Consider the following 27,774-nt stretch of genomic DNA (forward strand, 5'->3'; position numbering starts at 1 on the left):
GCAGGAAGCCGGGCTGCTTCTCCACTGTGCACTGCCTTCCTTCTCCTGCGTGTCTGTCTGTGAGAAGCAGCTAGCCCCAGGGAGAGGATGGAGCCTGCTGAGTACAGAGAGAGAGGTGAGCGATGGCTGTCCCTGGCTATCTTCCCTACTGCAGTCAGGAGCGGCTGCTGGGGGATGACCACCAGAACTGGGCTGTCATTTGAATCCAGTGTTAGCGCTGCCTCCGGAGAGGCAGCATTTTCCCTGAAAAGCTATGCAGGGTAGAGTAAAAAACTTCCTTGGGCCAATCATTCTGCCTTTTATCTACTCACTCACACACATCCACACTACTTGTATCTTGCTTTTCCTCTCTCCTTCCCATGAAATAGAGGGACTGTTGTCTTCTGAAATAGAAAAAAATTTTCTCTGAATACTTTATAGCATAAAATCTCTCTCAATACTTATTTCTCTATGTGTGAATCGGTATATTGTTCTTCATATATAATTCATTCTATAAATATGTATTAAGTGCCCACTATGTATCAAATCTTGTATGATAAGCAAAACTAATTGGTTGTTCTGTTTTCAGGCATGGCTCTTCTCAGAGGAGAAGTGGATAGTTGGTTAAAAGAGACTTTTTAGAAGCACATGTTCAGTGGAATTCTTTGTGATTGAGGATGATTTTGTTCTTTGTTTCTTGTGTTTTTGTTTCTTGTAATGCACACACTAACTTTGCATAAGTTAACTTGAAAGAACTGGCTTTTTAAAGAATTCTTGCATAATAAAGAAATTTTTAGTTTCTTCATAATTTTTAAAAATATCTTCTTCTCAATGTTTAGGTTGTATTGCTTAACATTTCTTTGTCCTGTGTTAAAATCTAACTTTCCTTTTTCCTACTATAAGAGGACTGACTAAGTGACTTCGCAGGTCAGTATGTATTAGCGTGTTCCATTGCTTTCCAGAGGTACATTTAGCTAAGTGCAGGTTCCCATAGTTTCATCCTGGGAGTAGAACATTCATGTGTGACTGTCCCTGGGTGAGCAGAGCCTAAGGCCAGAGTTCTCTGATGTCTGCTGGGGTGCTGCTGCGAGAGTCTCCAGAGGCTATGGAAGGGTTGGAGGAGAACAGAAAGAAAAGAGTGCTGAGGTACCCCTGACTCCTCAGTTTTGTCTGGGCCTGGTTCTGTTGGTAGAAACTTTGTATAAGCTAATGCAATGAAAAATAATAGGGCGGGGGAGAGAATAAATAACTTGCAGTGGGTTTCATAGTATTTGATTCAACTATATTTCTTACTCATGTGCTCATTCTCTTCATACATTTGTTTGACCATCAAAGATGTGCCCAGCCCCGAGGTTTAGAGCCAGCGAGGAGTGTGCCGTGCCTCCCTAGGATTCAGGCTGGTGTAGAAGCTCTTGTCTGGGCTTCTTATTGTGGTTTAGAAGATGTTTGTACGTGCAGAAAAGGTGAGAAACTACCAATCTGAGACTAGTGAGAAATCATTTTATCACTCTTATTAGAACTGGGCATGGAAACTTCCATCTGTGATTACAAAGGCCATAGTACATGCAAATGTGTCACAGTTTTTGGATATAATGAATTACCAAGGGCTGAAGAGATGACTCAGTGGTTAAAGGTGCATGGTTATAAAGCCTGACTGTCCAGGTTCAAATCCCAGTACCCATGTAAAGCCAGAAGCACAAAATCTCTCTCTCTTTTTTTTTGCTTGGAAATAAATTTTTTAAAAAAAGAGCTACCAAGCTTCCGTTGAATTTATGTGGTAATAAATCAATAGCTAATCTGTTTCTGAGAAGAACGAGAACAGAGTATAAAGGTAAGTGAAAGGGGAGGATAAAGAAATGTTAAATTTTGCAAGTGTTAGAGTTTTGTGGCTTGGAAATCTTGAAGATTTTTCCTTCTGTTCACTTGCTCATGTGCTCATATTTTCTTTTTAACTTCTGCAGACAAGATCATGTTAGGATTCAGCTCTTCCATGAATCCTTCTTTTTCTTCATCAAGTCTCTTGATCCCTACCCAAGAGAAACAAGCTAGAAAGGGGATGTAACCTGGTTTCTCTGCTTCTTTCTAGGAAGAGAGATGGTGGATTATATCTGCCAGTACCTGAGCACTGTGCGGGAGAGGCAGGTGACTCCAGACGTGCAGCCAGGCTACCTTAGAGCTCAGTTACCTGAGAGTGCTCCTCAAGAGCCAGACAGCTGGGACAGCATCTTTGGGGACATTGAGCGGATCATCATGCCTGGGGTGAGATGCATTAACTGCAGGGGTGATTCCGGACCTCTGGATTCTGGTGCACAGGGATGGGTAGTTTTTGATGAAATGCTGCCTTGAGTTAGCCTGGGATGACAATGTATTCGTCACCCACTTGTCTCCCACCATCAAAACAATGGCCATCATTGTGGCTCCAGCTTTCCACTCAGCACTACGGATCAGCATTAGCATCAGAAACCTACAGCTAGACAAGTGCTAGTCCTCTCATGCCCAGAAGCCAGGGTCAAGGATGGAACAAGGTGGGAGAAAGGACGCTAGACACAGTGCCTGGGGTCCAATAGGCAGGGCCAGGGACTCTCCTACTCAGTGCTGAGACATTTCCAAAAGGATGGAAAGAAGCAGAGAGCACAAGGGCACCCCAGCTGCCAAAATGGGAAGCCTAGGCAGCCAGAAACCCATCAGCCACTCCTCTCTCTGTGAGATAGGCACCACTTCCTTCTTATCAGGAGAGTCTGGTGGTTGAGCAGTTTCTCCGAGGCAGGAGAGGGCTTTACTGGAACTACTGATACTCTTATTGGATGACATTTTTTTAGCTAGGGAACAGGTGGAAGTGAGCTAAGGCAGGGGACTTGAGCTGGGACTCACTCCCTGGGCTGTGAGGGCATCTCCAGAGATGAGGAACAAGAGGCTCTGCTGGGGAGCCCCTGCTAACATCACTCCAGGCCCCTTCCCTGCTCTGTACAGACGAGCTAATTCTCCCAGTGACCCTGTTTGATGGATGAGGAAACCAAGGCCCAGATAAGTTATTATATTGCCATTATATCGATATTTGCCATTATTATGTTCCAGGATTTCAGCCTAAGCCAAAGGTCCTGCTTTTTCTCTTACATTTCTACAGTAAATAGCTTAACACACCAAACTGGCCCTGGCCCCAGGACCACCCCTTTAGCAATACCCTGACACCTGTTGATCCTCACACTCCCTGCTTGAAGTATTGTTCCAAATTGTGGGTTGCCTAGAAGCTTGATGAAATTTGCTCTCATTATCCCCCAATAGCTATGGACTTAGATGTGACAGCTATGTCTAGAGGCAAGGATGAGAAAATACTCAAACTCAGAAAACAGAGGCAATATTTTACAGTCATTCAGTCCATTTCATCTTTTAAAACATCTTTTAAAAAATGTCAGTATGAGTCCAGCTTTACTGAGAAGGCTATTTCTTTGATAAGATTATCTCAGAGATTCCGTCCTGTAAAGTGCAATTGGCTAAGTGGCCAACGGTAATGTGGAGAGAGACTGAGAGTAACCGTTAGTGCAGCAGAAATGACTGACTTGCTTGAGGAAAGGAATCCCTGCTGCCGGGTGTGCCCAAGGAGGCCCAGTTTTGACAGGAGGCCTGTCTGCTTTGATAAGAGTTCTGGCTTCTCTCATCTGATTACCTTACAAGAACAGATAAATCTGTCTTGATAGAGCCAGGAAGTGGAACCCTTCTTTTTGATTTCCAACACACTGTCACTAGTTACAGTAATAATAAGGGGCTCTCTCATCTCATCTTCCAGGCTGCATTGGCCCCTGAGGATTAGCTCTTTGCTTTTTCATCTTGGTTAGCTCCACATTGAAAGTGGGGATGACTTTTCTCCCTGCTTGCCATTTTATGGACACTAAGAAAAGAAAATATCATTTTGGTTTAATTCTAACTCTTGTTGGAGAGAGAGGGAGAGAGAGGGAGAGAGGAGAAAAGAAGAAGAGGAGGAGAAAGAGGGGAGGGGCACCCCTGGATTTCTGTCTTCACAGTATCTTCTGTCCTTATAAGGTGTGTGTGACTGTAGAATGCTTTTTCTCTGCCAGTCCTAATTTTCATATGGAAATCAAAGATAATGCTAGAACTTACCTCCTAGGGAGGCTATCAAAATTAAATATGATAAGCAGGGAAGAAGATATTGTAAAGTTGCCTTCTGCTTGGTGGGAATTGAAGGAAGAGGGCTTGATGACCTGATCTGAGAGTTAAGTCATATATATATAATATATATAATGAATATATAATGTGTTGATTACCATGTGGTTAGTTTTCTGTTCAAATTAGTGCCTTACATTTTGTAAATTTCTTGTCCATGCATATCTACCCAACAGTCCTAGGATTTATGATGAGAAACTGAGGTTGAGGAGTACAGGAAAGGATCTTGGTTTTATAGGGTCTGAAGTGTGTATACACATTTTGAGACTAGCTTTAAGAACAAAAATAAAAATGGATCTCAAAAGAGACCCAGGGAAATACGGGATGTTCAAACTTAATCCCAGGAAATCTATAAGTAGCTGACTGAGGCAGGAGTAGAAATGGAACTTATGTCTTTGTACTTAAATCTTACTCTCCTATATGCATCATCTAGGACATAGTCTTTGCATTAGAGGTAGGAGGATCACCATGGATTTGAGGCCGCCTGGGGAATACACAGTGAGTGCCAGGTCAGCCCGGGCTAGAGTGAGACCCTGTCTTGTAAAGAAACAAAAAAATTAATTTGTGCACACTAAACAGCAGTAGATTAAGAACATTTTCTAGTGAATTCTCAGGGTAGTGTACTAAGATGTTTTCTAGTGAATTCTCAGTAGGAAGAACAAAATGTTCCCTGGTCTCAGAAGGGATAAAAGAGGTTTGGAGGAACCGGAGAAGGACGTAGGAGGAAATGTAAAGTGTTTTTTTTTTCTCTTGTTTGTTTGTTTTTTGCTTTTTGTTTTAAGAATTAACAAGTTTTGGAGGATATGTCTTCATGGAAGTGCCTTACTGTCGGAGACACAGTGTTGCTCAAAGAGATAGGTTCAGAAATGAAACGTGTATTCATGTAGGGTAGTGTGATGAAGAGAGATAGAGAATCTGTGAAGCAGATGAGCCTCTGCCATGCTTTGGAGGCCTGATGGAGGCTCTCCCTGTCTGCCCAGTTCCTCCTTACATTGGGCTCAAGGTTTAACCTAAAAATTTTTCTCCCATACTCCTGGGCTTGCTCCGCCTCCCTTTCCTCACCTCTCCTGATTCCAACTCCCTGGGAAGTTAAGGACAAGGCAAGATTTGAACCTATTGACACTGACCCACTCAGGAATTCTGTCTAGATTTCTGAGTGCTCCATAAAACCAAAGAAGCTTTTTGTTTGTTTGTTTTCAAGTGCTAGGATTAAAACTATGTGCCACCACACCCAGGCCAAAGAAGCCTTTTTATTTTTTTAAATTGTGGGCTGGAGAGATGGCTTAGTGGTTAAGGGCTTGTCTGTGAAGCTTAAGGACCCCAGTTCAAGGCTCGATTCCCCAGGACCCACGTTAGCCAGATGCACAAGGGGGCGCACACGTCTGGAGTTCATTTGCAGTGGCTGGAGGCCCTGGCATGCCCATTCTCTCTCTCTCTCTCTCTCTACCTGCCTCTTTCTCTTTCTGTCTGTCACTCTCAAATAAATAAAAATGAACAAAAGCAAAATTTAAAAATTGTATGTGTGTGTATCAGAGGATTTTAAGGTGTCTGTTCTGTACCTTCTTTGAGATAGGGTCTGTTGTTGCTGCTGCAGCAAAACAAAACAGAATGAAACAAAACAACACTGCCAGATTGCAGATAGACATCAAACCAGTTGATCCTCAGCTTTGGATTCAGAGCCACGAACCACATTGCATCCAGCTTTATGCAGGTACTAGGGAATTGAACCCAGGCTGGAAGGCTTTGCAAGCACACATCTTTAATAGCTGAGCCATCTCTCTAGACCCCAAGGAAACTTTGTAAGACATGAGATGAGACAAGCAATCTGCACTTCTGAAGCTTATATTTCCCCTTCCTTTTATGACTGGGGAGGGCAGAATGGGGAGTCAGTCGTAGAGACAAATGTGAACTACTGAGGGTCTTACATCCTTGTTACTATGACAGCTTTCATTTTGCATACTCTTTCCTGGTATTTACACTGAAGAAGTAGCTCGTGACATGAGGTGTATGGGCTACAAAGCACCAACGAACACATGTTTTTATGGAGTGTGTTATTTGTCTATCTTAAAAGTGCCTCCCCATTTTTAGAGTGACTTCCTCATGCCAGGGCAGTTCTCTAGGGGACTAAAGGTTCCTGGGAGCTGAAGAGATGGCTTAGAAGTTAAGGTATTTGCCTGCAAAGCCTAAGGACTCAGGTTCAATTCCCCAGTACCCATGTAAGCCAGATGCACAAGGTGGTGCAAGCAGCTAGAGTTTGTGCAGTGACTGGAGGCTCTGGTGCACTCATTCTCTCTCTATGTGCCTCTTTCTCTAATAAATAAATAAATAAATAAATAAAATATTGTTTTAAAAAGAAAGCTTCCTGGAAATACCTTCTGGTAGCAATTGTTCATATGCTCTACCTCTAGGTGGTCCATTGGCAAAGCCCTCATATGCACGCCTACTACCCGGCCCTAACCTCTTGGCCATCCCTGCTAGGAGACATGCTGGCTGATGCCATCAACTGCTTAGGATTCACTTGGGTGAGTAGCAGTGGTTGTAAGCACTGTCAGTTGGGGCATAGCAGGGAGTGCCATTCCATGGCAGACATAGTTTGTCCTGATCTATAAAGAGAAGAACAAGATAAATATTAATAATGGAGTATTAGTAAAAACAAAAATATAATATTAATAACTGCATTATTTCTTTTATTTTTTTCCTTTTAGTTTTTCAAGGTAGGGTCTTGCTCTAGCTCAGGCTGACCTGGAATTCACGATGTAGTCTCAGGGTGGCCTCGAACTCATAGTGATCATCCTACCTCTGCCTCCCAAGTGCTGGGATCTCAGGGTATGCCATCATGCCTGGCATGACTGCATTCTTTAAGCTTAATCTTTACACCAATTATCTCATCTAACCTTTTAATCCTGCAGAATCACGAGTGCTAGCCTCATTTTGTAGATGAGGAAATTGGGGCTTAAGTAATTTATCTCCCCAAGATCACAGAATTTATAAAGACTCAGATGAGATTTGCCCTGAGATCTGGTTATTGCTATAGTTTGTGACCTTAATTAAGCACTTTGATGCCTACTGGGTCACAGCTTGCCCTGGGCACTTGGCTCTGAGGACTAGATACGTTCTGAGCCTTCCCTTGATAAACCTGTGAACATTACTAAGCCCAGAACTGTGCCTAAATCTTCCTTGAACATGAACTTGAACTTACACTGGATGAGGGGGTGATGTGGGGTAGAACTTGTGGATGTTATCTTTTCCAGGGAAGAATACTATACTTTCTTAATCAGAAATTGTCCCCAAGCCAAATTCAAGCCAATCATTTCCAGGGTGTTTGTCCACAGAACTCTACAGAATCATGTCATTTAGGAAAACTTGAATCCAAAGACCTTATTCTTTTCTTTCCTGGCAAGGTCTATCAGAGGGTGAGATGGGGTAGGTACGGGACCTAGTCGCGACTCCTTCTCTACAGAGGTTCCCACCAATACCAAGGCAGAGAAACTAGCATTTGGGGGGCTGGTAGGGACATCTCAGTGCCCTGGGGCTGTATGGATGAATTTTCTTTGCATTTTTCAGGCTTCCAGCCCTGCGTGCACTGAGCTGGAGATGAACGTCATGGACTGGTTGGCAAAGATGCTGGGACTTCCAGAGCACTTCCTGCACCACCACCCTGGGAGCCAGGGGGGCGGCGTCTTGCAGGTGCCTGTGCTGATGTAGCTCCATCTCACGCAGGGCTAAACAGGGAAAGCCAAGCCAAGCCTTCCTCAGCAGCGCTCCTGCTCTCTGCGGAGCTCCCTCCACCATCACCATCATGACTCACACGGCACACCATCTCCTGCATCACCACTGTGACAACTGGCGCCTCTGCCACAGCCAGGACCCTTTTCCCCTTCCTTTACATGGCTGCCACCACCTTCGACACTCTCCCTCTATTTTATGTGAAGTAGATTTAAAAAAAAAAAATGTATGTTTTCATATTTCTAGTATTCCTTGGCTTACATTTCCTAGTTTTTAACTTGACACGTCTCCTCTGTTGTCCCACTTTACACTTGGTAGTACGAGGAAAAAGGACAGCAAGGAGAGGCCTTCCCTCCCAGTCCAGGGCATCCCTGCAAGCCAGACAGACGATCAATCTTATCCCTTGGGTCTATCTTCTGAGTATCTGTTAAATGATGGTTCTGTAGAGGAGAGCTTTCGGGGCCCCTCACAGCATGTTGCTCCATGCTTTTGCATCTGTGAATTCTTGACAGTCATGAGAACTTGGTTTTGAGACTTCTGAAAATCCCTAAATTGTTGAATGCTACTATAACACATACTTTCCCTGGTTTCATAATTTATAAAGACATAGTATTTTCCTAATGAGTAAATGAAGATTGGGTGAGTCTTTCTATTAAATAAAAATACATCGTTCTGTGATGAGACCTGACATAGTTTGTTTGGCTCCCTTGCTAGATAAGTGACTCCCTCTTGCTCTCTGTTCTTGCAACAGGATTCAAATTTGAACCTTACAAGGAAGACAAAGTGCTGCAAGTGGTGGGCCATCTCTTAGCAAAAATTGCAACTCCAGCTCATACCTGGGAGAATATGCACAATGTGTACTAAACACAATCTTGTTTTTCTTTTCTTACAAATATTTATTTATTTATGAGAGAGAGAGAGAGAGAGAGAGAGAGAGAGAGAGAGAGAGAGAGAGACTGAGAGCACCAGGGCCTTCTGCCACTGCAAATGAACTCCAGATGCATGCATCATTTTGTGCATATCACTATGTAGGTATTGGGGAATTAAACCCAGCACATCAGGCTTTGAAAACAAGCACCCCCGTACTACTGAGCCATATCCCTGGCCCTTTTTCATTTTCTTTGAGAGGAGAATTTCACTTTGTAGCCCAGAGTGGAACTCACTATGTAGCTCAGGTTTATCTCAAACTTACAACTATTCTACTGCCTCAGCATCCTGAATGCTAGAATTACAGGTGTAAACTACCACTCCTAGCTCATAATCTTGCTGTCATCTGATTCTAACAGCTCTATAGGATAAACGATATCATCGTGACCTTGAGGTCTTGAAGTAGGAGCTGTGAAATTCAGAGAGATTAAATGACTTGCTCTGGCTAACATTTGTAAATGGGAGAAGAAACATTCAAACCCAGGCCTGTCTAAATCCAAGGCACACTTTCTGCTATATTCATTAGCCATGAGAGCTTGAGTTATTTCTGTGCATTCTGCATGTTCTCTGTTCTCTCTAAACATCATCTTCTTCAGGTGCAATGTGATAAGACTTATAACTACCTCAGAGAGGCATATGAGAATCAATGGATAGGAAGTATTTTGTAAATTATGATTTATGATACAGGTGTCAGATGGGACTATTATTGTTTTGGCTTCCTTGTTATGGAGTAATTTTCAGCTACTGGATATCTTTCAGGATCTGGTCTACCCCATCCTCCGTGACAGTGTCCACTAGGCCTTTTTAGCAGAACTCCATCAGCTCTAGGTTACTTGAAGATTTCAAGAAACAAAACAAAACACTGCAAATGAAGGATGAGAAATCACAAAGACTCCTGGGAGGTTGCTGATGTGGCCCCTGGGATTTCTATAATCATGGCCAGAGAAAAATCTTATCCAGCCTTGTTTCTCCATTTTCGGGGAGATGTTTTTAATAAGGGATGCTTCTCATTTGATAGATGCAAAAGAGTTTCCAGGACCTTATGCCCCAGTTCTACCACTCAGCTATTTCCCTGGCCCCAGGCGGTATTTTTCCCCTTTAAATAACTTTTATAGTGATCAGACCTCATAAAGAACAAGACATTCTCTTTCTCGCTTCTGGAGCATTTCTTTCTGGTTTAATCCGGAATAGAGATGTTGGTATTAGATGCCAGACTTCCTTTCAGAGTGTAGAATACTTGGGGACCCTTCGGGAGGAGCTTGCACTTCCTTATTAATAGCTATCACACAACACACACACACGCGCACACGCACACACACATGTTTACACAAGCACACTGGAAACAAACCTGGGAAACTGCAAAGGGGTACAGAGAGGCTGCTGCCATTGTTAATCCCTCTCCGCTACAGAGCACCGTCAGCGAGTCTACCTTGATCGCCTTGCTGGCAGCGAGGAAGAACAAAATCCTGGAGATGAAACTATCTGAGCCTGATGCGGATGAGTCCTCTCTGAATGCCCGCCTCATTGCCTATGCCTCTGACCAGGTGAGTCACCTGGCACAGGTCACACCTCCAGGTTGGGGCTTGGCTTCTGGGGCCTTAGTCCTTGGGTAGTCATCTTCTAGACATGAGTCCTGGAGGGCTTAGGGCAGCACGGGCCTGGGAGGTTGAGGTCGGGGACATTTTAAATGTTTGTGTTTGACTTTTTTAGTGTCAGGCTTCAGCTGTTTCTGGGCGCGGCCATCCAGGACCACTGGATTACTGACTGTTTTCCATGCCTCCTCTAGGCTCACTCCTCAGTGGAGAAGGCTGGCTTGATTTCCCTTGTGAGGATGAAATTTCTGCCTGTGGATGACAACTTCTCACTCCGAGGGGACGCTCTTCAGAAAGCCATCAATGAAGACAAGCAGCAGGGCTTGGTGCCTGTCTTCGTAAGTCAGAATGTGTCCGTAAGATTAGCATGTTAGAACGTGGATGTTAGCAAGCGTGGAACTTTGGCATAATTGTGGTAAGTAGTATGCTTCAAACAAAAGCAGAAAAGTCCTCCAATCCAATATTTTACAACTTATGAGGTGCTATTCTTTGGTGTAAAAAATGATGGGTTATAATCAAGGCTCAAAATAAATAAAATGGAAAATATCCACCTGCATTCATATAGTCAGAGTATGCACTGTTTTGGAAAATTTTTATTTCAAATATACAAGTATGTGAAGCAGGTTGCTGTGTAAAATTTATTTCTTACTGCAGGTCATGGTAAAATACAGTATGAAGTACACACAGTTCTAGCGGGCTACAAATGGCAGAGAATGTGTTGGGGTAAAGTCTTTGTTTGGCCTAATGTGAACCTTTATTTTCCTGTAGGTCTGTGCAACACTAGGAACAACTGGGGTCTGTGCATTTGACAGGCTGTCAGAGCTGGGCCCCATCTGTAAGTATCCTAAGAACTCCAAGCCCACTCTGTGCAGTTATTCTCTTCAGTCGGTTTGAAGATGTGGGAAGAGTCATCAGAAGTCATGAGGGCCACTCCCAGGCAGTCTAGTCCACCGGGCTTTTCCTAGTGGTATGATAAGGGCTGTAGCTGCTGGACTTTGCAATATGTCCTAGGAGGCAACAGTGGAGACTGTGTAGTCTGTAAGCATAACAAATAGTTTTAACAAATAGCTGAGATAATGAACTTACAAAGAAAAAGTGTTCATTTTGGCTCATAGTTTTGGAGGCTCCTGTCTGTGATTGGTTGTCCCTGTCACTTTTGAGTCTGTATGATGTGATAGGAGGATGTGACTAAGGACAGAGAGGACAAGGTCAGGGTTCTACCTTACTCTTTCACTCACATAACCACATGGTCACATAACCAGTGACCTAAAGCCCTCCAGTTGGGCCCCACCCTTAAGACTTAAAGGTTTCACTATCTCCTAATAAGACCATCCTATGGGCAACGTCTTTTAACACATGGGTTGTTGGGGGCCACAGAAAAATCCACTCTCAAATTTCTTATCCTCTCTCACTGGTATGTCAAAATCTTAAAGCAGGCTGTATCTAACAGAGCGAATGAAACAAATACAGTGTATCTTCTATTCTGCTTCAGGGAAGGAAAAGGGTATAGCAAAGGAAACCATGAGAGAGGTAAAGACAGAGAAGAAGCCCAAATGTAATTGCTTAATTCCCTAGTGAGAAACTCACCAGGGAAGAAAGATATCTTTCAGACTGTTGTGTTAAATGTAGTGATTCATATTGCTTTCTGGGCTACTGGGTAGTAAGGTTTGGTGCCTGCATGTTTTAGGTTAAGGCCAAGAGGGTGGATGCTCTCTGGCCAGCAAGAGAAGACCTTCCTGTTAGGAGGTAGCTATGCTTGATTCAGCCACACAGACACCCCATTATCTCCAAAGCCTTGGTGACTTTTTAAACAAAGCCCATCATTCTTTCCTGGCTCTCTTTCTTGTAGACTGCCATCCTTCCAGCTCAGTGAGGAATGCCTTTAGGCTGGCTAGAGGCAACTAGCCTCCTTAAGCCTCTCATCCAACCGGCAACATTTGCTTCCGTAGGTGCCAGTGAGGGCCTGTGGCTCCACATTGATGCTGCTTATGCAGGCACTGCCTTCTTGTGTCCAGAGTTCCGGGACTTCCTGAAGGGCATTGAGTATGCTGACTCCTTCACCTTCAATCCTTCCAAGTGGATGATGGTGCACTTTGACTGTACTGGTTTCTGGTGAGTGTGGCAACCAAGCTCTGAGTACCTGGGGAAGCCTGGCTTCTTTAGAGACCTCAGCCTGAATACTCACTTGGAAACCCACAGGGTCAAGGACAAGTACAAGCTGCAGCAGACCTTCAGTGTGAACCCCATCTACCTCAGGCATGCCAACTCAGGTGCCACCACTGATTTCATGGTGAGTGGCCAGAAGTGGGTAACCTGTGTCCTCTGAGGTGGGGACTGGATGGCCTGGCTCCTAAAGTTCTCTTGCTCCCTTCAGACAGCAAAATACTATGAGTTCATCATGCTCTGGGTACCTCTGATTTCAAATTCTGTGCTGGTGGTGTTTGGGATGGAACCCAGAAAACAACACCACCCTGGAAAACTACAGTTCTTGAATATTTGTGACCTTTTTTTCTCCCCAGAAATGTTTTCTATACCACAGATAGACTAGTTCCCTTTATTATTATTATTATTATTATTATTATTATTATTATTATTATTATTTGTTTTTTCGAGGTAGGGTCTCAGTCTAGCCCAGGTTGACCTGGAATTCACCATGTAGTCTCAGGGTGGCCTCCTACTGTGCCTCCCAAGGGCTGTGGTTAAAGGTGTGTACCAGCATACCAAGTTTAGTTCCCTTTACCTTGACTATTTTTTTTTTTTTGCTTACTACCCAACAGCAGGGAAAGGTAGAGCATTTCTTCAGGGGGGTGGGGAAGAGGCTCTTTGCTCAAGTTGCTTTTATGTCACTGTCCTTGACAGAGGCACCTCAGGAAGCTCTGTTGTGGTGATGTGACATGTGCCCTTTTGCGATGCTCAGGCCTTTCTGGCCTTCCCAGTTGCCTGTACTTAAAATCGCTCACATGCAGACTTTCAACCTGGACCATGTCTAATGAAAACAAGTTTTTCAGTTGTACTCCTCAATTTGAAGACAAACCCTTAGTTTTAGGCAAGCCATGGATGCAAACAAGCATGCTACATATAGCCTGACTACTACAAAGCTGGGAAGCAGAATAGTGTGTGCTTGGTTTGGAATTCTATACAGCAATGACCATTTGGGAAACGTTTTGAATGTCTCCGAGCCCCAAGAACATGGCATTAATTTCTCTGAGTAGCGTGGGACTTCAATAGAAGCACAATGCCTGCGTGGCAAAGGCTCATCAGATGGTAGGGATAAAATTCATAAAAGATGTTATTATTATCATTTTTGGTTTTTTGAGGTAGGGTCTCGCTCTAGCCCAAGCTGACCTGGAACTCATTATGTACTTTTAGGGTGGCCTCAAACTCACAGCTATCCTCCTACCTTTGTCTCTCAAATGCTGGGATTAAAGGTGTGCACCACCACGCCCAGCTCCACCTTATGTTTTTGAGATAGGCTCTCTCAGTGAACCTGAAACTCATGATTAGACTAGACTAGCCAGCAATCCCTAAGAATCCTCTTGTCTCCTCCTTCCCAATGCTAAGGCAGACTTACATTTCCATGTCTAGCTTTTTAAAAAAATATTTTATTTATTTATTTATTATTATTATAGAGAGAAAGTGGGCGAGAGAGAAAGAAAGAGAGAGAGAGAGAGAGGGAAAATGGACATGCATGGGCCTCTAGCCACTGCAAATGAACTCCAGATGCAGGCACCAGCATGTGCATCTGGCTAATGTAGGTCCTGGGGAATCGAACCTGGGTCCTTAGGCATTGTATGCAAGTGCCTCAACTGCTAAGCCATCCCTACAACCCATGTCCAGCTTTTAAATGGATTCTTGGGATCCAAACTCATGCCTGCATGGCAAACACTTTACTAATTGAGCCGTCTCTCTAGCTCCCCAAATCACCTATTCTTGAAGGTCCATGCTATTTTTATGACTCTATCATTTCCTGATTTGATGAGTGTATCTCAAGGCACACAGGTCATAACAACCCAGCCAAGCTTTAGTGTTTTCTTATAAATAGCTGGCTCTCTAGGAAAGCCTTTCATGGCTGCTTCCAGTTGAAAAGCTTCTGTAAAATAGGAAGCTTCCATTCTGGAATAATTGGTTAATTTATTGGATTAAAATTTGAGGTTTATGAAGAAACTACTAGAATAATGAATCTGCTCTCTCTATTGTTATCCTGAGGTCCTCATTGCTGCTCTGACCCATGCTTTGAGTACTTTTTGCATTTAAGTATCTGCAACCTTATTTTTTTTAAAAATTATTTATTTATTTGTGTGTGTGTGTTTGTGTGTATGCACCAGTATCTCTTTTTCTGTGGGGGGGGGGGGGAAGGAAGCCCAACAGACTGGCTTTTTTTTTTTTTTTTTAGGTAGGGTCTCACTCTAGCCCAGGCTGACCTGGAATTCACTATGAAGCCTCAGGGTGGCCTTGAACTCATGGCAATCCTCCTACCTCTCTGCCTCCCAAGTGCTGGGATTAAAGGCGTGTGCCATCACACTCGGCTGGACTTTTTTTTTTATGAGAGAGAAAAAGAGAGAGAATTGGAATGCTAGGGCCTCCAGCCAGATGTGTGCACCCCCTGTGCACATGTGCGACCTTGCATCACTTTGGTCACCTTGAGCATCTGCCTTATGTGGGACCTGGAAAGTCAAACATGGGTCGTTAGGCTTCACAGGCAAGTGCCTATTTCTTGCTACTACTAATTAATGCCCATCCAGCTTTGCACGGGTGGCTGGGCAAATGATCTCAGGCCATCAGGCTTTGTGAGAAAGTGCCTTCAGCCACTGTGCCATCACCAAATTCTTGAATGTACAACTTTAAATAGATGCTCACTTCTTTTCTGAGAGAAGCTGAAGACAGGGAAACATCTCAGGAGAATTGATCGAGGGCCTCAATTCTTGGAGCCTCTGGTCTCATCTAGAATCAGGTCTAGTTTCTGTTCTTCATCCAACAGTGTCTAATGGCCCAGAGAGCACCAATATCACAGGAGACCCACAAAACCTTGAAAGGACACAGAGGAGGCTGGGGAACATCTCAAAGAGTCATGTCAGTTTTTGTAGGACCAAATTTCCTGATCCAGGCAAAACTGTTGACTAGAACAATTTCTGAGTCTGTGTGGTTTGATTTGGGAAGAGTGACAAGTCTAACTGGGAATGAGGACTTGTGAGTGAGTCAGAACTGAAACCATCTCTACCTCTCCCTGTTATTTTGTGGTGAAAGACACTAGCCAGTTTACCACAATCATCTAGAAGCCAGGGTGCCATTAGAGAGAGGACAAAAGCTGGGGAGGCATAGTCTCACTACAGGACTGAGTACTTTCCTCAGGTTTTGATGCCCTCTGCTGGCTGCCAAAAGTCCTTTAGCTGGTCTTCCACCAGGCAGAGTTTAGCTTGGAAATCACAAGCTTAGTATGTTCTTGGAGAAGAAATACAGTTTACTCACATAGGGGTAATGTCCCAGCTGGGTCTAGCTTGGGAAACTGGGGTGAAGATGAAGACATTGGTGAAGATTTGGCAACTGTGTGGCGAGAGGCACATAAATATGACAAGACAAACATTTATTTCTAATGAACAGAAATTGTAGTAGAGGCCTTCTGACGTTTTCCACATCACTTGTTCTGTTTTCAGATCTGAGATATTGGTTTAAAACGTGTTTGGAAACTTTTAGATCTGTGATAATCACAACTTTGTACCAAACTCTTTTGAATCTAGTTGGCCCTAGGACAAAGGGTCATTTTGTGTTTGAGATAGAAATTCAGGTGCTGCTTTTTTTTTTCTTTGATTCTAGCCCAACTTGACCCAGAACTCACTCTGTAGCCAGGCTGGCCTTGAATTTATGGCATTTCTCCCTCAGCCTCTCGAGTGCTGAGATTAAAAGGCCTGAGCTACTATACTCAGCCTAGATGCTAATTTGACATCTCAACGCTTAATAGATGGTGCCTGTGAGGCCACTGGAATCTCTCAGGCAAACCCCAGAAGGTGACAGTGAGATAAAATAAGGACCGTCTTGACACTGTCAGAGTTACTCCCAGTTACTATATTTTAGTTATTATATATATATATATATATATATATATATATATATATATATTTTAAAATTTATTTATTTATTTATTTATTTGAGAGCGACAGACACAGAGAGAAAGACAGATAGAGGGAAAGAGAGAGAATGGGCGTGCCAGGGCCTCCAGCCTCTGCAAACGAACTCCAGACGCATGCGCCCCCTTGTGCATCTGGCTAACGTGGGACCTGGGGAATTGAGCCTTGAACCGGGGTCCTTAGGCTTCACAGGCAAGTGCTTAACCGCTAAGCCATCTCTCCAGCCCAGTTATTATATATTTTGAGAAGAATAGAAATAGAACTTCCATTTCTGCTATTCAAGCAAGTTAGTTCTTTCAGATTGAAAAAGGATCGCTTTTGAATTTTTAGGCTGGAGGAAATGTTTAAAGAAGTAATTTAAGTGAAGCACTCTTCTCTGGACTTGGTTTCCACTGTCCTATTGTTGGACAAGGGACCTTTATCATAGAGTACTGTGTGGGTAACTTACCTTGCCTTGCTCCTTAATAACAGCTTCAGGAGTCATGACAACTCCTCCTGTCCCCAGAGGGCTGCACAGACAAGAAATAATGCCAAGGGTGCCCAAGGGAGCATGCACCTTGTCTAACCATGGACTCTGTGTCCTTTGTTTCCAGCACTGGCAGATCCCCCTGAGCCGGCGGTTTCGTTCTATTAAGCTCTGGTTCGTGATTCGGTCCTTTGGGGTGAAGAAACTTCAGGCACATGTCAGACACGTATGTAGTGTGCACACTGGATTCTGAGTCCATGCTTCTTTGTGTTCTCATGGGGAAGAAGACTTGTCTTCACTTTGCAGACCTGTCCATGGGACCTTTGATGTCTTGGTGACATCAGGCTCCTGGGAATTGATTATTCAGGTGGCCATCTCATTAGCCAGAGGAGTGCTCAGCACAACATGACCATGAGGCTGTCTGTGTTTCAAAGTTCACAATGTTTTTCATCTAGATGAGCAATACTGACTGACAGCTTCTGAGTTTTTGTATACATTGACCTTACTGGGTGTCTCATCTTGTGTTTTGCTGTCATTGGGAACTGGAGTGTGATAGCACAAGACCCTCATGTGGAGAGAGAGAGAGAGAGAGAGAGAGGGAGAGGGAGAGAGGGAAAGAGAGAGTAAATCAAAAGACAATGCACTTGTCTAAAGTAGGCTCATATCTTTTTTGGGGGGTTCTCCTGATTGTCACAAGCTAGCCAAAAAGTTTTGTCACTATATTGATGCCTGAAAACTAGCTCTCCCAGCTTGGGCAGACAAACCTCCATGGAACAAACTCCAGTGCATTGTGCCTATGAGTATTTACTGAAGGTTTATTTGGTACAATTTTCCCTTCTTTAGTTAAACAGCTATAGAATGATTGTGCTAGGAAAAGATGCACAGTTAGCCGGGCATGGTGGCACACGCCTTTAATCCCAGCACTCGGGAGGCAGAGGTAGGAGGATTGCCATGAGTTCGAGGCCACCCTGAGACTACATAGTGAATTCCAGGTCAGCCTGGGCTAGAGTGAGACCCTACCTTGAAAAACCAAAAAAAAAAAAAAAAAAAAAAAAAAAAAAAAGATGCACAGTTAAGTGATTCAGGTATTCGTGTTCTTTGTGGGACAGGAGGCACTTAACTGATTACCTTGTTTCCAACAAAAGTTTATATAAAGGACAAAATCATTGATAAAAACAACAGAGTTAACTCAAAGATACTTCCTTTTTTCTTTGGTTTTTGAAGGTAGGGTCTTACTCTAGCCCAGGCTGACCTGGAATTTACTATGTAATCTCAGGCTTATCTTAAACTCACAGTGATTCTCCTACCTCTATCACCCGTGTTCTGGGATTAAAGGCATGTGCCACCATGTCATAGGGACAGGGGAGGGAGAGAATGGGTGTACCAGGGCCTCTAGCCACTGCAAACAAACTCAAGACACATGCACCACTTTTTTTTTTTTTTTTTGCTTTTACATGGGATCTGGCGAATTGAACCCAGGTTGTTAGGTTTTATGGGCAAGTGCCTTAATTGCTGAGCCATCTTTTCAGCCCACTTTTCCCCCCTTCAAATCAGTAGGTCTGTGTTTTGCTTTCTACCTTTCCTTTAGGCAAATCCCTTCTTCATTCAACGAACACCAAAGTGAAGGGTGAAGGTAGTAACTGTGACTGTTGTAGCAGCTATAATTTTACATTTGTTAAAGTTGGACACTTACCAATGGTCAGTCCCTGATTAGTATACAAGGGATTGTAGGCATTTTTCTGCCCTTTCTCTATCCTCAGACTTAAGATTGGAGGAGGTGAATGAGGTGAAGGAGGTTCCAAATAAGTAGGGAAATTCAACAAGTAGGTACTGGTCAATCTGCCCTCATACTGCCTTCTGCCAACCGGCCCTCTACTTCTCATGCTCCCCCAATGCCCTACAGCACCAGCCCACACGCTGGGCATGCCAACTGTCCTGCACCTTAGCTTAGGAGTTTCATGGAACATCCAAATTCCATGCCTCCCACATCTGCTCCCTTACTTTGTTGATCACCTGGGTTGCCCTCTCTTCTTCAGCCATGTTAAGCTCTCTTTTCTCCAGAGACTTCTCTATGGATTCTTCCTGTCCTGGCCTCTGCTTCTGTAGCATCTCAGTAATAACCAGTCATACATACTTGAAAGACCAAGAGCAATGGAATAATGAGGAAAGATGAAGTTGTTTGATAAGAGCTCTTTATCTTTTTTTTCAAATTTTTATTAACAACTTCCATGATTATAAAAATATCCCATGGTAATACCCTCCTTCCCCCCCTCCCCACTTTCCCCTTTGAAACTCCATTCTCCACTATATCTCTTCCCCATCTCAATCAGTCTCTTTTATTTTGATGTTATGATCTTTTCCTCCTCTTATGATGGTCTTGTGTAGGTAATGTCAGACACTGTGAGGTAATGGATATCCAGGCCATTTTGTGTCTGGAGGGAGCATGTTGTAAGGAGTCCTACTCTTCCTTTGCCTTATTTTATCTTTTGAAACACACTGTGATTAGATGATCATTGGCATACTACCTTAAATTAAAAAAAAAAAACAAACTATGCACAGTATTTCATTATATTCTTCCAACACTCTTATCAGGCAAGGCTCAGAGATACTAATTGCTCTGTTCAAGAGTAAAAGACCTGGAACTTTATCCCAGACTTCCCAATTACAAGTTCTTTCTTCATAGTGCTGGGCTGCTAAGCTCTTGAGGTCAAATGCATATAAAGTAGAATTTTTGTATTTCTCTATTATAGAGCAGTGTTTTATAGATCTGAATTTTACTTTTCATGAGAGAGAAAGAGAGAGAATTGGTGCACCAGGGCCTCTAGCCACTGCAGTCAAACTCCAGGTGCTTATGCCACGTTGTGTACATGCATGACCTTTGTACTTGTGTCATTTTGTGTATCTGGCTTATGTGGGACCTGGAGAGTTGAACATGAGTCCTTCGGCTTTGCAGGCAAGCATTTTAACTGCTAAGTCATCTCTCTGGCCTAGAGATCTGAACTTTAGTTTTACCTTTTGTTATTTGTTGACCTTAGACAGATTATTAACTTTTTTGAGTTTGCCTTCCTGATTTATAAAACAAGAAAATGAGCCATACATGGTGGCCCATGCCTTTAATCTCAGCACTTGAAAGGCAGAGGTAGGAGGATTGCTGTGAGGCCACCCCGACACTACACAGTGAATTCTAGGTCAGCCTGGGCTCGAGTGAGACCCTACCTTGAAAAGCCAAAATAAATAAATAAATGAAATGAAAAAATGATAATGCCTCTCTTAAAAGATAAATGGACAAGGTGGCACATGCCTTTAATCCCAGCACTTGGGAGGCAGAGGTAGGAGAATCACCATGAGCTCGAGGCCACCCTGAGATTACACAGTCAATTCCAGGTCAGTGTGGCCTAGAGTGAGAACGTACCTCAAAAAGCCAAAACAAAACAAAACAAAAGGTCAAGTGACAGGCTGGAGAGATGGCTTAGCTGTTAAGGCACTTGCCTTCAAAGCCAAAGTACCTCGGTTTAATTCTCCAATACCCACATAAGCCAGATGTACAAGATGGCACATGTGTCTGGAGTTCGTTTGCAGTGGCTGGAAGCCCTGGTGCGGCCATTCTTTCTCTCTCTCTCTCTCTCTCTCTCTCTCTCACTCTGCCTCTTTCCCTCTCTCAAATTAAAAAAAAAAAAAAAGCCAAATGAGATAATATACATACAGTTCTTAGCTCAGGTCTTGCTAAGTACTCAAAATGAACATTCCTCTTCCTCCTGTTTCACTTTTCCTTCCTGAAACTCATGATTCTCTTGCATAATTCTTTTCAATATTTGCCTACTGGTGTGTGCCACCATGGCCAGCTGTATGTATGTATGTGTGTATATATATGTGTATATATATATATATATATATATATATATATATATATATATATATATTTCCATATGCACCCTCCTAAAATGCCTGGCGTGGTAGCTCATGCTTGTAATCCCAGTGCTGGAGATGCAGAGACAGGCTGATCTCTGGGGCTTGCTTATTTGCTTATCTGGCCTAATTGGTGAGCTCCAGATTCAGTGAGAGACCCTGTCTCACCCCTGCCCCTAAAAAGGAGAGCAATAGAGGAAGACACCTGACATCTACCTTTGGCCTCCACATGCACTTGCACATATGTGGACATGCAACTACACACACATATGAGCACTCAAAGATGGTAAGTTGTTATCATCATTGCCTATCACCTTTAGTAGAGACTGGAAACTGTAAAAAGTCAGATAGTAAAAATTTTGGGGCTTTGTAACACTCTGTCTCTGTTGTAGCCACCCAATCCTGTTGTTGTAGCACAAAACCATCAGAGCAAGATGTAAACCCATGGACATAGCTGGATGTTTTGTTAAGAGAAAGAAGTGGGACTTGGCTGGCCCAGCGCAGTCTTGGCTCCCTGGTGTGCTGTGTGCAGCGCAGGCAGTGGCTCTGCTGTCGTCCTGCACACGGTGGACTCTGGTGGTGAGGGGCTGCCTGTGCTGTGTTCCCCTCTCCCCTGACCTGCTTGTGTTGCTGCAAGCAGCTTGCGTCACAGGAGGGGGTGTGGTGAGAGGAGAAGCTGCTTGGCCACAAGGAGACCTGCTTTTTTTTTTTTTTAATTTTGCCATCTGGGCCTTGGGAAAGTCACCATCCCTTGGCTTCTCCTAGAAAGTGGGTCACCAAGGAGGTTCTCTGGGCTGCTTTCCTCCTCAGAGCATCAGCTGCACGTTCCTTTGTGAGCCTGATTTGTTAGTGCCTGGGATACCTTCTTAGTCTCAGGTATGCTCAACCTGAAGCCCCATACAAAATAAAACACAATGACATATTTTTGTGATTTCCTTTGGTAGTTGGATATCAAAGTGTTTGAGTGTGAACTTTGTAGATAACACTGTTGTTTTTCTTTTTTGTTTATTTTTATTTATTTATTTGAGAGTTGACAAAGAGAGAGAGAGAGAGAGAGAGAGAGAGAGAGAGAAAGGGGAAGAGAGAGAGTATGGGCATGCCAGGATTTCCAGCCTCTGCAAACGAACTCCAGATGCGTGCGCCCCCTTGTGCATCTGGCTAATGTGGGTCCTGGGGAGTCAAGCCTTCAACTGGGGTCCTTAGGCTTCACAGGCAAGCACTTAACTGCTAAGCCATCTCTCCAGCCTGACAGTGTTGTTTTTCAATGTTAAAAGGTTAGATATGCCTGCTAGTGGGAATCATGTAGATTTGAGAAAAATTGGCTCAGAAAGATCAAAGTTGGCAGGCCAATTGGTGAAAATCAATCAGGAGGGTAAAGATACAGGGGAGAATCATGACCAGACTAGAATAGGAAAAGCAAAAGCCTAACATAGCTGGAGAACAATGCGTGCATTTTCCCAACAAGAGAGTGCCTAGGGCTGGCAAATAAAAGATGTTGGGATGGGAGGGGCTGAGGATGTGAAGTGCATTCCTAGCATGCAGGAAATTTTGGGGCTCATTCCTGGAGCCTGTAATCCCAGCACTCAGGAGGTAGAGGCAAGAGGTTCCAAAGTTCAAGGTCATTATTAGGTACATAGTACATTCTTGTGATTAGGGGCTAACAAGTCACATAGTGGAGATGGAAAGAGGCTCCAAATGCTGCATATGAAGTAGTGTTGCCTCATAATCAACTAAATCCCTTGCCTACTCCTGAAATAGAATGGCAAGTGGGATTACGTATTGATAAAATCATTTAGCAGATATTTTATTGAGAGTCTTCTTTATTTTTATTTTTATTTTTTTTACAACTGTGGAATTTTATTTTAAAAGTGAGAAAAGGAGTCAAAACAAGTTACATTTTTTTTATATGTATCTGAGAGAGACAGAAGGAGACAGAGAGACAGAAATAATGGGTGCACGAGGGCCTCCAGCCACTGCAAACAAACTCCAGATGCATGCGCCACCTCACACATCTGGCTTATGTGGGTCCTGGGGAATTGAACCTGGGTCCTTTGGCTTTGCAGGCAAGCACCTTAACTGCTAAACCATCCCTCCAGCCCAAGTAATAAAAATTTTAATATGAAAATCTGAAATCACATATTAATTGAGAGCTTGGCACACTTGTATTTTGCTTACTTCCCTGGCTGCTGGAGAGTCTTCTTTATATGTGGAGAAATTATGTAAAAGAAAAGACAAATCTCGGTTTTTATTTTTTAGAGAGAAAGGGAGAGACAGACAGACAGAGAGAGAGAAGAGATAGAGAATTGGCACACCAGGGCCTCAGTCACTGCAGTCGAACTCCAGATGCTTGTGCCACATAGTGGGCATGCATGACTTTGCGTTTGCCTCACCTTTGGCTAATGTGGGATCTAGAGAGTAGAACATGGGTCCTGAGGCTTCACAGGCAAGTGCCTTGACCACTAAGCCATCTCTCCAGCCCTCTTTTTTTAATTGTATGTTTTTGAGGGATGGCCTCATGTATCCCAGACTGGCTTCAAACTTACTGTGTAGCTGAGGATAATCTTGAACTTTTGATCCTCTTGCCTCAACCTCCTGAGTGCTGCAATTATAAGTGCAGTGGCTTTTTTGGTGCTTGAGATTGAAACCAGGGCTTCCTGTATGCTAGGCAAGCTCTCTACCAACTGAGCTACATCCTCTTGTCCTTGTTTAGTTACAGAAACAAAAACCAAGAAAATCATGAGAAAATTTAAAAGATGATATAAACTTCAGCAAAAGATTTTTGGTGATAAAATATACACAACATATAATGTGCCTTTTTTGTTGTTGTTTTTTTGAGGTAGGGTCTCACATTAGCCCAGGCTGACCTGGAATTCACTATGGAGCCTCAGGGTGGCCTTGAACTCACAGTGATCCTTCTTCCTCTGCCTCCAAATGCTGGGATTAAAGGTGTGCACCACCATGCCTGGCTTGTTTTTTTTTTTTTTTTTTTTGAGGTAGGGTTTTACTGTAGCCCAGGCTGACCTTGAATTTACTATGTAGTTCAGGCTGGCCTCAAACTCAAAGTGATCCTCCTCCCAAGTTCTGGGATCAAAGGTGTGCACCACCATGCCTGGCCAATGTACCATTTTTTAAGAGTGATATTAACTCACAGTATTGTGCAAGTATTACTACTGTTTTCCAGGACATTTCATCATCCCAAGCAGAAATTTTTTACCTATTAATTAGGTTACAAGGCTTTTCCATGGTATAGGTGGGGATGATATATAGAAATATGCCCTGTGAAGTGCCAGAAATAAAGGGAGGGATGAAAAGACCTTAACAATTTTGTGTACAATGTTTTCACACATGTTCATGGCATGTGTGTGAGTGTGGGAACATACATGCCATGATATGTGTGTGGAAGTCATAGGACAACTTTCTACCTTATTTGGGGCAGGGGCTCATTGTTACCACTCTGTCAGGCTACCTGGTCTGAGTTTCTGGTGGATTCTCATCTGTACTTCCTTTCTGGTCCTAGGTGCCCTGGGATTACAGACACCTGCTATAGCTTCTGGCTTTTATGTGGGTTCTGGGAATCTGAACTCAAGAACCAGTGCTTATTCAGCAAGCACTTTACTCACTGAGCTGTCTCCTAACCCCTAAAGGGCCTTTGAAGTATGCAGTGTGAGGAGATTGGTGAGGTCAGGGAAAAAGTAAGATTAGGCTGTGGCAGGGCAGTGGCTTAACCCACAGTACCTTCATATTCTGGGAACAAGTGTGTCTTTCTCTAGGCCTGGGCTGCCCGGCAGAGATCAGAGACTGAGTTGGGTCCTCTGTTGCCTTCTTGGCAGTGGAGCAGCTGAGAAGCCAGAATAAGGAGATTGCCTGCCTAAGTTACAAAGCATGTGGCTTGTGGGTTCTGGGGCTGAGTTGGAAGAGGGCTCTCAGATACAAGCTCTCTTGGTGGTGCTGAGGAAATAAGACTGTGGAGGTTTTCCAGCTTGGAATATGAGTGAAATCAAATGGAAAAGACAGGCAGACAGGACACTCAGGTTTCTATGATCCAAATGTGCCAATGGTTTATATCATTGAATCATATGAAAGCTTACGCAGTTTGTCTCTTGCTAGACTATTAATTCCAGTTTTCCATATATTTACAATTGCAGGGTACGGAAATGGCTAAATACTTTGAATCTCTGGTCAGAAATGATCCCTTCTTTGAAATTCCGGCCAAGAGACACCTTGGCTTGGTGGTTTTCCGTCTAAAGGTAATGCCCTCTTCCCTGGCCTCCTGAGAAGGATGTTGCTTGGTGTTTCAGAGTTGTTGAGTCTCTTGGACCAAGAAATGCTGGACTTCAGGGAATGCTTACAGGGAATGTGATATAGACTCCAATTCTCGTTTTCTTTCCAATAGGGTCCTAATTGTCTCACAGAAAGTGTGTTAAAGGAAATAGCCACAGCTCGCCAGCTCTTCCTCATCCCAGCTACTATCCGGGACAAGCTGATTATCCGTTTCACTGTGACATCCCAGTTTACCACCAAGGATGACATCCTGAGAGACTGGAACCTCATCCAAGATGCTGCTACTCTTGTCCTGAGTCAGCACTGCACTTCTCAACCTAGTTCTCATGGCAGGAGCCTCCCTATGATCAGGGGTTCCAGAGCCATGGCCAGTGGAATATCCCTGGAGTCTGTCAATGAGGGAGGGGATGACCCAGCTCAGGCTAGGAAGATTATTAAACAGCCCCAGCGGGTGGGAGCCACTCTGGTGAGAAGGGAAGGTAGCTGCCATCTTGAAACCCTGCTGGATCCCCTTGATGACTGCTTTTCAGAAGAAGCTCCCGACGTCACCAAGCACAAGCTATCCTCCTTCCTGTTCAGTTACTTGTCCACGCAGAGAAAGAAGAAGACGGTACGCTCCCTCAGTTGCAACAGTGTGCCTGTGAGTGCTCAGAAGGCAATGCCAACAGACGGGTCTGCAAAGAATGAGGGCTCCTCCCGGGTCAGAATCTTTTCCAGGTTTCCAGAAGAAATGATGATGCTGAAGAAAAGTGCCTTCAAGAAGCTCATCAAGTTTTACAGTGTTCCCAGCTTTCCTGAATGCGGCTCTCAGTGTGGGCTCCAGCTACCCTGCTGTCCTCTGCAGGCCATGGTGTAGACAGGTGTCTTTAGTTAAAGTCCAAGGAGTCTTCAGGGAATCTGTGAATCCCTCAAAATTGTGTTCAGAACATGTGTGCTTATGTGTATGTGCATTTGGGGCCAGCAAATATATAATTTTGATCATTTCCTCAAAGGGGTTCATGACCCATCATGGGATGTAAGTGGAAAATTTAAGCCCATATGATCATAAGTCAGGAAGGGCCAAGGATGGGGTATTGATAGGCAGTTTCTGTGGTTTAGCTTGTAACATGAAATACAGTCTTGAAATAAATTGTGCTTTTCCCTGAAATAAAGCATATCCTGCATGTCTTAACTGACTCCCAAACTATTGAACTACCTCGGGAGTGTGTTAATATTTCAACTCATGTGCTTTATAGATCTTGCTTTTCAGAATGCTGAAGATTTGAACTGTGGGAAAATGGGATTGGACAAGGCTGTTGGTAGCAAAGAAGTGTATATATATTGGCATGTGTATATAGTATGTGTGTAGTGGATGCATGTGTGTGCAGATATGTATGCTGTGTGTGTGTATGTGTGTCTGAGGAGAATGTCGGATATCCTCAATTGCTCAATGTGGGTATTTCCTTGAATGGAGAACCCAGAACTCTGTTTTCCAGTTAGACTGGCTGACCAGCAAGTCCCAGTGATTCTCTGGTCTCTACTGTCTACAGGATTGGGTTATAGGTGCATGTGGCCATGTCCAGCTGTTTACATGGGTGCTGAGGAACTGAACTCAGGGTACACCAGGCTGTCTCAGGCCCTCATGGATGCATGGCAAACTCCTACCCACTGAGTCATCTCCCCTGTTCAGCTTGTATGTTTAAAGCATCATTTCTTGGTCAGGAACTATGACTTCCGGTTTGTCCATGTAAAGCTGTGTGAGCTGGAGCAAGAAAATCCTCATTTACTGCCCTAGAATCACCTGAGTTGGGCCTTAAAAAATAGCAATGCTCGTTTCTCACCCCCAGAAATCATGAACTAGTTTGATGTGGAGTAGGTCTGGGCTTTGGCAGCCCACCACCTTTTCAGTCATCCTTCCTTCAAAATCTGACCTGTCTTCCTAGAAGGAGTCTTGGAAAACCCCATCATCCTGGTTCTGAGCACATCTCTCAATCTATAGCAGACATTCATGGGATGAGAAACACATTTGTTAAATCATGTTTTAGGACTGGTCATTGAAACTGGTCAGTCTTCCCCATTTTTATATTGAGTCTCCTGAACTTCCTCATTTGCTCCATTTTCGAGGTGACACTTCCCAGTTTAATACATCAGTTGGGTGCATGTAGCATTCTATCTATGCACTGATTACAAAACTTCTGCATGTGTAAGTGTGGTCACATGTGCGCGGGTTCATCTGTGCATGCATGAGTGTGGAGAACAGAGGTTGATGTCAGGTGTCTTCTTTAATTGCTGTTCACTGAGGCAAGGTCTTCCACTCAAAACCAGAGCTCACTGATTTGGCTAGCCTAGCCTACCAGCTTGTCACACAGATTCCCATCTCTGCCTGTGAGCATTGGGGTTAAGGGCAGGTCACCATGCCCACCTGGCATTTATGTGGAGTGCTGGGGATCCAAACTCTAGACCTCCCCTTTACCAGTGGAGCCATCTCCCCGGCCCACTGATTATAACCACTTAACAATACATTTGAAATCTACCCAGTGGATCATTTATGGATATTAGCTCAAACATAACTTATACTGCTACTTCTATGGGCCTGTCTAGTCCTTTAGAAGAATGA

General features: G+C 43.7%; 1 protein-coding gene across 1 annotated transcript; it reads left to right on the forward strand.

Moving 5' to 3' along the window:
- On the forward strand, positions 1 to 26,307 carry Hdc (histidine decarboxylase). Its single transcript, XM_004669726.3, has 12 exons — positions 1 to 115; positions 2,066 to 2,238; positions 6,567 to 6,680; positions 7,723 to 7,845; positions 10,221 to 10,355; positions 10,598 to 10,741; positions 11,172 to 11,238; positions 12,353 to 12,515; positions 12,603 to 12,693; positions 17,119 to 17,217; positions 25,043 to 25,144; positions 25,291 to 26,307. Exons 1-12 carry the CDS (start codon positions 88 to 90, stop codon positions 26,032 to 26,034), a joined length of 1,983 nt encoding a protein of 660 aa, XP_004669783.1. The 5' UTR covers positions 1 to 87; the 3' UTR covers positions 26,035 to 26,307.
- Positions 26,308 to 27,774: the final 1,467 nt, after the last annotated feature.

Source organism: Jaculus jaculus, chromosome 8, assembly GCF_020740685.1.
Source record: "Jaculus jaculus isolate mJacJac1 chromosome 8, mJacJac1.mat.Y.cur, whole genome shotgun sequence".
In the NCBI taxonomy this organism is placed as follows: domain Eukaryota; kingdom Metazoa; phylum Chordata; class Mammalia; order Rodentia; family Dipodidae; genus Jaculus; species Jaculus jaculus.

Excerpts from the sequence above, each read along its gene's own strand:
- Hdc (XM_004669726.3), top strand. The coding sequence starts at position 88 with ATGGAGCCTGCTGAGTACAGAGAGAGAG. Across the intron at positions 116-2,065 it reads TGCTGAGTACAGAGAGAGAG|GAAGAGAGATGGTGGATTAT; the intron begins GTGAGCGATGGC and ends GCTTCTTTCTAG. Across the intron at positions 11,239-12,352 it reads GTCAGAGCTGGGCCCCATCT|GTGCCAGTGAGGGCCTGTGG; the intron begins GTAAGTATCCTA and ends TTGCTTCCGTAG.